The sequence below is a fragment of the Poromitra crassiceps genome (genome assembly GCF_964638095.1).
Source record: "Poromitra crassiceps genome assembly, chromosome: 11".
NCBI classification, from domain to species: Eukaryota; Metazoa; Chordata; class Actinopteri; order Beryciformes; family Melamphaidae; genus Poromitra; species Poromitra crassiceps.
The window spans coordinates 18,461,650-18,474,832 of NC_139643.1; the positions used below are offsets into that span (position 1 = coordinate 18,461,650).

Genomic DNA, 13,183 nt, shown 5'->3' on the forward strand with positions numbered 1-13,183 from the left:
TTCTTCTTCTACCATTGTTTTATGTCGAAGCCTTCTTCTTCTCCTTCTTCTTTGAGTTTTATGGCGGTTGGCAAACATATATGTGCATTACCGCCACCTACTGGAGTTTGATATCAGCCAAATGCCTGAGGGGTGGGCGTGGAATAGAAGGCCACGAGCCCAGTGCATTGTGGGAAGTGTAGGATTTCTGCTCCCCGCTCCCGCCCCTCCCCTCCACCAGCCCCCCCCCCCACACAGGGTGGATTTTGGTTGATTGCTCAGGCTCTGAACAACCAATTCAAAAAATTTCAACGGATTCCAACTCCTTAGGGGCGTGAGATTTAACTCATTGAGTGCCAATGACGACTTTAGTCGTCAATTGATTTAGTAACGTTCAGTGCCAATGACGACTAAAGTCGTCAATTGCGTTTTTTGACGGGGGGATGTCGATCAAAGCCAGATCTATCTCCTGTAAAATTTTGGGGCATGGTGAATGTGTATAACCTATTTTACCGAGCCATTAGGTGGCGACAGTGCTCTCCAGATTAGAGAAAGTGGAGTAAAAAACACAGCATCGCATCGCATCCGTATGCATCGATATGCATGAAGCATAACGTTAGCTGTGCCTGCAGCAGCCAATCTGCTGCCACAATTGAGCACCTCCGTGTCCGCTGCGATAGCCCATCCGCATGATTTTGTTATTAGTTGTTATTATTCTCAACTAGAAGCATGGGAGCCGGTGACAAATACACGCGGAACGCTGTAAAAAAGCTGGATGTAGCGGACTTTTCAGTGCAGATTAAACGCAGCAGAAAGCCCCAGAGACACTCCCAGGAGGAGGAGTGTGCAGTTGAGGAGGGGGGGGGGGGGGGGCACGCAGAGCAGCATACAACACTGACCCAGACAGACCCAGACAGCAGGACGGCAAACGCAAGCTAGAATATCTGATGCCCACCAGCAGTAAATCAAGACCAGCAAGAAGCTGCAACCAGCAGCGCACGCAGGGGCCAGCGCTGCTGGTTGCAGCTAAAAAATATTGTTTTGCCAAACAAAATTCCTTGGTTTTCGCTGTTCTATTGAAGGAAATTATTTTTGAGGTGTGACTACATCAGAAAATATTAGCTTCAGTCAGTGATGTGCATGAAATGTTTAATTTCACAAAAGGCTCATTATCTCAGCTTCTAGAAAAAAACGGCTGCTTTTGGTTAAATCAAGCTATCTAATCCGGCTGATAACTAAAGAACGGAAAATGATATCAATAAACCTGTTTTTGCTGATGATAGAACAGAGTCTCATCGTTCTTTTTGCGTGTTCGGTGTTTACATAGTAATATCACACAATATTCTGTGGGCCTCGAGAAATCACTGAAAACGCTCTGAAACTCTGGCACTGGGAGCGTCCGTTCTCCAAAAGTGGCTGGCACTCAATGAGTTAATATATGTTCATATTCCCCACGGGAAAGCCTTCCTTTAAGTAAGGACAGACTGGAATGGATTGAGCAGAGGAGGAGGAGGAGGGAGCTCTGCAGCTCTGCCCTGCGCTCGAGAGGAAAAATCAGAGGTGCAGTACAACTTTTGTCAAGAATCACAAAAAAGGGAGAAACGAAAATTAAAAAGGAACTTAATAGCGGTCTATATGGCAAGTTGGACAAGGGCATAATGTGGAGAAATCTCGCATTGTGATTACATGAGCGTGTTGAGAGCGGGGGTGCTGTGCTGCGGTAACCAGGCTCGCGTCACTAGGCTCTTTTAACGATACTTCCACACGCTACATACACACACATGGGGAGTCAATGGAGTCAATTTCTAGTTCGCCAATGAATGGCCAAATTGATATCGTTTTCAACCATTTTGAGCAACGCTGTTTCCATACAGGCCACCAGCGTTGGCTAGTTGTTGATATTTATAAAGATATTGTAGCTCTCAAATAACTTATTTTCGAGGCGGTGAGAAAACTGTCATGGCGTCGATTTCCGGAAAAAAATTCCTGAGCTGAGCACAGCCAAAGAGTATTAGCAAACAGGGCTGGTGACTGCGCCCGTTTTACTCGCATATGCGACTAAAAATAGAACAGTGCGAATTGTAAAATGCCTTTTGGGGCATGTGTGCGAGTACAGAATTCGACCTTCAATATATATGTATTTTTTTTCAGAGCCTTAAAAATCTAAATCAGAACGGCATTAAAGTTGAGAGCCTGTGTCCCAGTTCACTTGAACGCAACACAGCGTTGCCTTGAACCAATGGTGACTGGTGAAAAAAAGCACGTGATATCTCGTCAGCGGAAAAACAAGCAGCGTGCAGCTTCCTCCCAGTGCGCCACAGAAAAAATGTCTTAACCGTCCTCATACGTCCAAAGTGTGGGAGCATTTCACGCACAATAATGTGAAGTGCAAAATCTGCTAAATAAGCTGAACTCGCTTATCATGGCAGAACGAGTATGATGCACGAGCATCTCAAAAGGAAGCACGTTGTGGCGAATGCAGATGAAGGCTAATTAGCTTGTTAGCTCACTGGCAACAGCTACGTTAAGTTTTAGCTGCTAACATTAGCTATTGGCTAACGATATTAACGTTAAAAGCCTGCTGTAACGTTGTCATCATAGCAACGTTAAGCTCATGTGTTGCTGACGGGAATACTGGAAACCTCATTTTACTCCGCAGTTTGCACTCTACTTACGACATTTAAAAATGTGTTTGATGCCTGAGAAGACTGAAACAATTTATTTTTGTTGATATTTTGGTTGCATACATAGTGAATAGTTTTTGGTTCCATTTCCATTCCACGTAGTAGTGCCCTAATTTTATTTTGCATTATTCATTTAATGGATAGTACATATTTCATTGCACTATATGTTTTCAATTTCAATGTGTACTATTTTGCAGTTTTGCAATTTGCACTATATTACATTTATTACATGCAAGTACATTGATGCCAGAAATAAATATTCTGCTACATGCTCTAAACTTTAAAGTTCATGAATATATTATTTTTGAGTGAATTATCATCTTAATTGTCTTTATTTTTATTTGGCACATGCTTAAAACAACTTGAAGCTAAATTTAGAAGCTGATGATAGCTAAATCAGAGCGATTGAGTAATTGTGCAATATGGTGACTAGTCAACTATCAAAATAATCGTTTGTGGCAGCCCTAATTTAAAGAGAGAGAGAGTAGTCATAGTGCCCACCCAGTGCCCACGGAAGTCCACAATGCTTGTGAGCCTGCGAGGTAATAACGTAGGCTACTAGCCTACTTTTTTATGAAAGACTTGGATGCGCAACACCAAACTTTTCAGCAGCAAGCTCCTGAAATGGACCAAGTGATGCTCGTAAGAATAGTGCTGCTCTGTTTATTCTCAACAGAAAAACTCTGTGGATCCGCCTACCTGCATCTAGCTCTCTCTCTCCCCCCCTCCCTCACGTGTCGGGGAGGGCGAGCTACGGCTGCATGTAAATGGAAATATTAGTGGATTATTAATTTAGTCGGAATATTGTCATTTTCCGAATATGGGCAAAAAGCGGAATATTATGTGCATGTAAACGTAGTCACTGAAGCCACATGTACTCTCCTCTCTAGATTACGCTCTCTGCACTCTCTCTGCAGCCCACACACGTCTAGGATTTATTATTTTATTTTATTTGTATTCTCTCTGCACTCTTGTTCTACAGGTTTGTGAATTTAATTTGAGGAATGTAACTTGCCGTTTTGAAAATATACCTCAGTTGCACATGAATTCACTTTAAAACGTAGTGTAGCCTACGTTTCATATTCAAATAAATGTTATTTGTTTAAAAATGTCTCCAAATATCCCTTTATTAAGGAGAAACGCATTATTTAATACATTTTTTATCATGCCCCTAAAATTCTTTGTGTGCTCCTAGTTTTTTCAACTTAGGGGCACACGTGCTCCTTCTGAAAATGCTAAGTGACCAGCCCTGTTAGCAAAGAACTTTTATGGAAAGAAATGGCAGCTCCATATTGCCCCATTGCAACATCAGCGCCCAGCAGCCTCCGCCATTTTTGATTTTTGGAAACGTGACAGCGCCAAAAGAACCTCGCAGTGGTCAGCTGCGGTAGCGCTGGCCCCTATAATCAGCCTCTCTAAACAGTAACTCAACGGGAGTTGAACCTCGGGTCCTTTTCATTAGCTATTTATCTTGAAAAAAATAAAACGAAAAATTTTGCTTAGTTTCCACAATATGGTTGTTGTTTTACATCCCTGCACTACACCACTTCAATCAAGATTTGCAGTACGCCCGGAAAAGATGTGAATCCCCAAAGTTTAGAGTGTTCTCCCATTGAGTTACTGTTTAGAGAGGCTGATTATAGGGGCCAGCGCTACCGCAGCTGACCACTGCGAGGCACATTCTGTTTCCAAAAATGGCCGGAGTGTCGTCTCTTTCCTTCCACGCTCTTTGGTATTAGTGAGACAAGAGGGGACGTCATTTCTTGGTTTTTCCCATAGGTTTTTTCAAATCAAGCAGCATGCCGTTCTGCCAGAAATCTGGGGGGGTTTAGTCCTGCTTTAAGCATGTAGCAACTAGGGATGTTCATTTTGAAAATTTTCCAAAATCGATAATCGGTGAGAATTAACGATCAATTATCGATTATCGATTTTATTAATACTTAGAAAATTTTCAATATTTTCATTTTTTTTTTTTTTTTTTTTTTTTTTTTTAACAAAATGAATGCCTATGGCAGAAAATACGAAAGACAACGTGTTCTCCTCAATGAACTCTTTATTTCAATGTGTCTCCTCTCCAACACTGCTGTCCCCGGCGCATGCCGGTGTGAATTTCTCATGTTTAAAACAGCTTTGTTGGCACAAAGGCCCGTGCCCAGCCAGAAAACTAGAGACTATATGAAGCTCCACCTCACGTTAGTCGGCTGTGCAATGGAGTGGGGCGAGGAGGAACGATTTCCACCCAAACCTAGTCAAAATTTTTTTTTTTTTTTTTTTTTTTTTTTTTTTTTTTTTTTTTTTTTTTTTAAATAATTAAAAAATCGATCCAAATGCCACAGGATCGATTCCAATCCTTAACGATCGATTATCGATTTTCGATAATTGATGAACATCCCTAGTAGCAACATTAGCAAGCTGGCGAAGTAGAGTTATGGCTGAATCTGCTGTAAATGATTTTTGCCAAATCCAGTCGGAAGAATAGAGAAAACGTCTTAACCAGCTCAGTGGCCTTGTGGTTTGAGTGTCCGCCCTGAGACTGGGAGGTTGTGAGTTCGATCCCCGGCCGAGTCATACCAAAGACTATAAAAATGGGACCTATTTGCCTCCCTGCTTGGCACTCAGCATCAAAGGGTTGGAATTGGGGGGTTAGATCACCATATGATTCCCGAGCGTGGCGCTGCTGCAGCTCACCGCTCCCCCAGGGGATGGGTCAAATGCAGAGAACAAATTTCACACATTGTGTGACAATCAGTGGGACTTTACCTTTACCTTTAAAATCATTTGAACAACTCAGCGAGGAATTTAATCTACCTGCCCAAGACCATTATACATTTTTACAAGTTAGACATTATCTCCAGAAAAACAAGGAATGGGAAAACATATTAAGGGATCCATCAAACATTGAACAGCTCATTATAAGAGGGGATGAAGAAAAACTTAAGAAATAAATCATTAAAAAATTCTACAAAGCATTACAACATGATTTAAGGGATAAAGATTGGGGCAGCAAAAAAAGATGGGAACTGGAATTGAATAGTGTAATCTCGGAAATAGGCTAGTTGCACAAGTGATTAGACGAACCTTTACTTTACCTTACTTTTTTCCGCCGAGAAACTCTGCAAGTGCCTAACTCTTACTCTTGTTTAATTGTTGTTATTGAGACTAATTATGCAATAACTTATGGCTGTGTTTATGCTAATGTTAACGTTACTGCTAGTGAAGCCGCCATGTTTGCTACAGCATCGGCCTGTATCATCAACTACGTCAGTCTGTCCCTAATTGGCCAACTTGCGCTGTCAATCACATGGCACTGAGCGCAGTCGCTGATTGGCTTGTCTGCTTTGCAGTTTCTGCTAAAGCCCTTGAGGCCAGACGGTCCCACAGAACAAAATGAAATGTGAGTTCACGTGACCGGCTGGTTTACCAGGCTACCTTTTCACTGGGGGCATTTTGTGTAAAAAAGGCAGGGTAAACACCAGGGCTGCACGATTAATCGTATTTTCATCATCATCGCGATATGAAAATGCGCGATGAACACATCGCAAAAGTCACGTGTTATCGCAATAAAAAAAAAAATATATATATATATATATTTTTTTTTACATTGCACCTGAACGCAACATGCAAGATACCGGCTGAATAAGTGTCCAAATGTTCATGTAATTCTGGCCAATACTCCACTTCTGTTATAACATTTCAGTCTGGAATATGGAATATCTTTCAATAATCGTTATGACTAAAAGGCTAAAAGTAATCTCATGTGTAAGAAATGACTGTTCTACATTGAAGTAAAAATGTAAATAATTAACTTGTTGGTTTTGGATTTTTTTTAGCTTCAAGAGTGCATTTTTGTTCATATGACCCTCAACACAGGCTTTGAGAATCCCATGCCACTTACTGATACGTATGCTTAAATTAACACACTCATATTGCAAAATTAATTTAGGCCCTCACTGTAATACTTCAGAAGTTGAATTTGAAGTTCAGCATTAATACATTTGTAATTTTTTGTCTTAGATTTACCTTTGTGTGTTATTGCAATATAAAACTACATAATTGAGAATCGATTCTAGATTCTGGAATCGAGAATCGTTGGAATCGAGAATCGATTCTGGAATCGGATCGTGACCCCAGGAATCGGAATCGGATCGGATCGTGGCTTAGCCAGATCGGAGCACCCCTACCCATTAATACTTTTGTTTATAGCATTTTTTTATTTATCGCAGGTCATATCGTCATCGCAATATTGAACAGTGTTATCGCACATCGCAGCTTTTCCTCATATGGTGCAGCCCTAGTAAACACAGGTGCAAGCAAAACAGTAATGATGGTTTCCATCATCCAAACATGGAAGTTGGAAACCCTCATTAGTGTTTTGCTTCCCCTGCCTTTTCGACATAAAATCGCCCCCGTGAAAAGGGTCTATTGATTCTGAACTGATTCTCAACTTCCAAAATAGATTTATTTTTAGTAAGCGGTGCAGCTGCTTCTATAACACCCCATTTACACGTGGTTTTTAAATGCGACCTGTATCCAGAGAAGTTATCTGGATAATGGTACAGTAGCATTTAAAAACCTAAATTGGGTGAAAGAGATCTGAACACAATGACTACCTTTACATGCACACAATATTCCTGTTTTTGCCCATATTCAGAAAATGACAATATTCCGACTAAAATGAATAATCCACTAATATTCCCGTTTACATGCAGCCGTAGCTCGCCCTCCCCGACACATGAGGGGGGGGGGAGAGAGAGAGATGCAGGCAGGAGTTTTTGTGTTGAGAATAAACAGAGCAGCGCTATTCTGGTCCATTTCATGAGCTTGCTGCTGGAAAGTTTGGCGTTGCGATATTTGCACATCCAAGTCTTTCATAAAAAGTAGGCTAGTAGCCTACGTTATTAGTAAGCATTTTGGACTTCCGTGGACACCACTCCCTCTTTAAATATCTCTCTCTTTAAATCGATGTTTCTCATCTCCTCCCGATCAGAAATGTGGGCTTTTCTTTTCGCATGCCAGAGATGATGGATTATATGATTATATCGCCTCTTCTAGTGCTTTCTAGCACACATCAGCTGACTGCAAACAGGCAACATGCCTCACAAACTGCAGTAAAAACCATATTCCGAATGCGCTGTATACATGATCAAAGGATCCTAAAACCTGAAGAATACTGGAATAACCCACGTCTTAATCGGAAAATGCGAAATTCGGAAAAAGGCCAAATTTGGAAAATGCAACTGGATTGATATTGTTGTGTGCATGTAAACGTAGTGTGAGCCAGACTACCCCCAAATGTGGTCTGGCAGATCTGATCACATTTTGATCACGATGCGTTTACACCTTGAATTAGCACGCATTTTCCCTTACCCAGATAATATCCACATAACGTATCCGGATACAGGTCACATTTAAAAAGCAGGTGTAAATGGGGTGTAAGTGACTGTGTGTTTGATGCAAGATGTGTGAGGGTGAGGTCCACCTACATGTGTGTTTGTGTTTTATGTTTTTGTGTTTTAAAAACATGTCTATGTTTTAGGACCAAACAAACTAAATGACAACTAAACTGATGTGTAGGAACGCAAAGTAGCAATTATTTTCTAAGTCAATTGTTTTTACCTGGAAAACTTGTGTCCCACAGTAGTGATGCAGCGATTAAACAATGTCACTAATACACACGACCTTTAACCCAGGTGCTGTGACTGATGTGACTGTTCCTGTGTTTTAGATCGCCCTGCTCAGACTGACAACACTGGACCTATCATCGCAGCTGGCGTTGGTGCTTCTTTGACCATCATTATGTGGCTTCTATGTGGATTGGCTGTATTGCTGAGGAGAAAATCATTTGGTAGGTGCAAAATACAACACTAGTCTTCTCTCAACTAATATATTGTTTGACTGAACTGTAAAATAATAAAATATAAACATAATGCTTATGAAGAGTTTAACATATTTTGCCTTTATTACACAGCACGGAGACCAAGAGAAATGGAGTACAGACTCCTGGATGTATCGGTCCAACCACCTGGTACGTGTCCTTGCCCAGAGAGTTTCATTACAAAATTATATTTACATCCTTTGGAAATAAGCGTTTCCTGTTCCTACAAAATGTTTTCTGGCAGGAAGTTAAGTCCACTGCTTAGTAAATAGTTCTGCTTTTGAGATTTGAATAATCTGTGCTTCTGAAATATTGAGAGATGTGTTTCACAACATTTCACCAAAATAAATAGGTTGCCATTTTGGAATGAAGCTCATAATACAGTACAATATGCTACACCAAAGCCCAAAGATGTTTGAAAGGTTGCTGTTATGTGGGTAAACTTAAAGCAGCTACGAGCAAGATTTTCGATTGTTATTAAACAGTATAATTACAATATTGATGCATCACATCTTACCTATAATAGTAGCTGAGACCAAAGCCGTGTGAATCGGAGATTGCTCTCTTGATGATTATAGAGTCTGTGTCTGTCTAACCTCGCGTCACCAGGGGGCTCTCTCTCTATCTGTCTCCCGGCGGACCGGATAAACCCGGAAGTGAAACGCAGCTGCCTGCCTTCCGCCGTTTCGCTCTGCCTAGCAACAGACCATAAACAAGGAGAACGCCATGCAGGGGCTTGCTACTCTCGCGAACATCTCTGGTTATATTCTAACAGGTTTTGTGGAAGTTATTTTGTGGTTATGGCCGAAGTGGCTGCTGCAAACCGTTTCATTTCACTTCCTGATCTGCCCTGGCCACAGACAGACTAACACTGGCCGATTCACTCGGGGTTCAAGCGAGACTACTCTCCGCCTGTCCCAGCAAGTGTCCGTGCTTGAGGGAAGAATCTCCACACTCTACCAGCTCAGGGACGAAGAGATCCACCTCGAGTCGCTGGTCTCCACCTGCCCTGCTGCCGCCTTCCCGGGCCCTGGACTGGTCTCCCCCGACCCCGAGGTCTTCATCGGCGTCAACACTCCTGCCTTGGTAGTAGGACAAGCTTTCAACGGAGACGGTCGCATTTCCTCTCTCTCCAGTCCTCCCCCCCCTTTCCCTCTCCCCCTCATCCCTCTGCTTCTGCTACCTGGAGCCAATCTTGCATTTGTCTCTTCGATACTACAAATATGGATTATATGGCTGGTCTCTCAACGAATTCGACAAAATCATTGTGGGGTCCGGTGAACCCCCCCCTCTGCCCAGACGGGACTGCCGCGGGATACGGGAAGACAGCAGTCATTGACCCTAGGCTGCACGTCACGATAAACGAGATGAGCAGGGCAGTGAGTACTTGGACTATTTGCGATTTCTGATCTGAATCGTAAAAATTGATTACTTCTTGGAGATATCACTGCCGCTGCGCCGAAGTGTTTTAAAACCGAGGATCAGGACTGACTCGTGTGAGGAATGTTGTTGATCCTACACCCACCGGGGAAACCAAAACAAACGGATTTAATCTGGCCACCTGCTAAGCTGTCAAGGACACTAGCAGCAAAACTCTCCTGTAAGCCATGAGTGCAATCTGCGTCTCCAACGTCACCACCCGCCCCTACATCTGACGCCTGAACTCTGGTCTGAATTGACGAGGTCATCTCCACAGCAACGCTGTGTTTCAGCCGAAAGAGGCTCAGACTACACACACACACAAACACCCATGGACCCTAAGGACTCACAGGCCTACACACGGTCACGCACGCACTCCCCCTAACCCCCCCCCCCCCCCTCCCGCCCCCCTCCCCTAAACCCCACCCCCCGCCTCCAGCAACTTCCCCCCGCTTTGCAAACCCCCCCCCCCCCCCCCCCCCACCACCACCCCCCCTTCCCTCCCACGATGAACCAAACCGGCGCTGTAATGGCAGCCTCCCTGGTGTCGTGGTGTGGGTTGTCTTTGCTGGTAACCCTGTACATTTACAACAAATGTATCTGTATTGTATAATATTGAAGTGTGCCTTTATTACTTTTTCTAACTAGTAATAATGTGAATTCTGAGTTATTTATATGCTTTGTCCAATCCAAATTGCTGGCGCTGTTCAATGGCGACCCGGTTTTGCTCTCCGACTCTGAGAGCGAACCAAGCAGAATTTCGCTTGTGATACTTGTACCATGAAGTGACAATAAAGTTAATCTCTCTCTCAATCTCTCTCCTCACGCCCAGCTGTAATCCTCAGCCATCCCCTCGCCCTCTCTTCTCCCCGACCTCATTAATTATCGGTGACTCCATCACGCATTCGACACCGTCAACCACAGTGTGCTCCTCTCTAAATTGTCCAGCTTCAATTTTTCTGCTGAGGCCATTAAATGGGTTGAATCATATTTGTCTCACCGGGAGCAGTGCACTGTGGTTGGCGGTGTCAGCTCCCCTTACCTGAGCTGTCCAGTAGGGGTCCCCCAAGGGTCAATTTTGGGCCCAATTTTCTTTTCCCTGTACATTAATGATCTTCCAGATTACTGTTTTAATGTAGATGTCCAGCTTTATGCTGACGACACAGTTATTTTCACAAGGGCTAAAAACCCAGTGGAGGCGGCACGTGTCCTATCTTCAGCTCTCTCTCATATTCAGGCATGGCTAACTAAATCTTGTCTCGTGCTGAATGCAAAAAAAACTGTTTGTATGTTCTTTTCTAAAAAAAACATTGCACCTTCGCGCTCCAATGTTTTCCTGGGGTCAGAGGAATTATCAGTAGTTAACGAGTTTAAATACTTAGGCGTGATGCTGGACTCCAATTTAACGTTCAGCAATCACATTAAAATGATCTCCAAAAAAATTAAATTCCACCTGTATAATTTCAGACAAATAAGGAGCTGTCTGTCCACAGACGCTGCGTTTTTATTTTTACACTCAATGATCCTTTCGCATCTGAACTATTGTATAACTAGCTGGTCGCTGACAGGAGTAACCATCCTCAAACCAGCCGAACTACTCTATAAAAAAGCCCTGAAAATACTAGATAAAAAACCCTTTTCTCATCACCACTGCCATGTCATACGTAAATATGGCATGCTAAGTTTTGAGAACTTTAGAAATTTCACCTCTGCCTGTCTAATATACAAAGTTCTACATGGACTGGCGCCGCCTCCTCTTGCTGACTTTATCAAATATCGTGCGACCGCCAACTCGACCCGTGTCACCCGGGCCATTACGAACAAGGTCTGTGAGGTCCCCTTTAGAAAAACTTCCTTTAGTCAGAAGACCCTATCCTTCATGGGAAGCACTCTCTGGAATAATCTACCTCCCTCGATTAGAGAATGCCCGAGTCTCGCCACCTTCAAAGGCCAGTTGAAAATATGGCTCAGATCAAACCAACAATGTGATCACAATTAACATACTTAACAGATCATTTGCCATGTTTTGCAGCATGCTCTGTGTGTTTTATTTATTTTATTTATTTTAGGTTTCACTAACCTTTTATACTATTAATTTTTTCTTGGTACTATTAATTGTGTGTTTTAATCATTTTTGGTTTTACTAACTTTCTGTACTTTTAATCTTTGTTGTATTATTAATTTTTCTTTCGCTTTCATGATTACATCAACCTGCCATGGGACTACAGGTGGAAACTGGCCCTTGGGCTACAACCTGGCATATTTACTGTACGGCTGTACTGTTCATTAATGTGTAAAGTCCCATTCTTTAAATAAATGAATCTGAATCTGAATCTGAACTAGAAATATCAGTTTCTTCAACGCAGCTACTCATTGTGTCCCCGGTGCCACTGTTCACACCATCTTAAACATGCTCTCCAATCTGCTCAATTCTCTCCCATCCTCCATTATCCGTGTTATCGTCCATGTGGGGTCCAACAACACTGCTCGCGAACAGTCCGAGCTGACCAAACAGGATTTTACACATCTTCTCACGTTCTTAACTCATTCATGGCCAGTTTAGGACTGCCAATATTTAGCACAGGCCAAAGATTTTCATAATTGTTGGTCATCTTTCAAGACCCACAGTAAATTATCTATTAGCACCAAAGTGATTTGCAATACCTCAAAATGAAGATGTACGTCTCTGGGTTCACCAGGAAAAAAAAAGTGAGCTTTTAGCATGTTCTGTACTCTACTTATAGCCATTTATATACACCCTGTTTTCACCAAAAAGGTCTCTCTGAGAAGAGAAACAGCAGAAAAGGCCATTTTTGTAAAGGACACAATCTCAGGCAGAACTCGCTCTCAATTCTTTTATTTTGAACTGTATTGACATCAGACATGTAAATATTATTCGTTATGACACAAATGACAAAAAATAATAATATATATATATATATATATATATATATACATGAAGTGCTTTTTTTACATTCAACAATACAGTTTACTCAGTGTGAGTGAGTGTGCAGACAGACACACAGACAGACAGACAGACACACAGACAGACAGACAGACAGACACACAGACACACACACACACACACACACACACACACACACAGAGAGAGAGTTCTGTCCACAGCTGCTGCTGGATCGCACCTCCTTCCCAGGGAACACTATTGATCGCCCCGCAAATTAGCATAGGAGGGGAACACCAAACTGGTCTGAGATCAGCGTCTAGC

At 42.5% G+C, this 13,183-nt stretch overlaps 1 protein-coding gene across 1 annotated transcript in view; it reads left to right on the forward strand.

Moving 5' to 3' along the window:
- The window catches only part of LOC310785521 (major histocompatibility complex class I-related gene protein-like), a 49,752-nt gene that overhangs the window by 15,321 nt on the left and 21,248 nt on the right, over positions 1-13,183 (forward strand). Inside the window, exons 5-6 of the mRNA XM_083646637.1 lie at positions 8,389-8,508; positions 8,632-8,688. Of these exons, the coding sequence (XP_083502763.1) occupies positions 8,389-8,508; positions 8,632-8,688 (177 nt within the window). The remainder of the gene's footprint in view (positions 1-8,388; positions 8,509-8,631; positions 8,689-13,183) is intronic.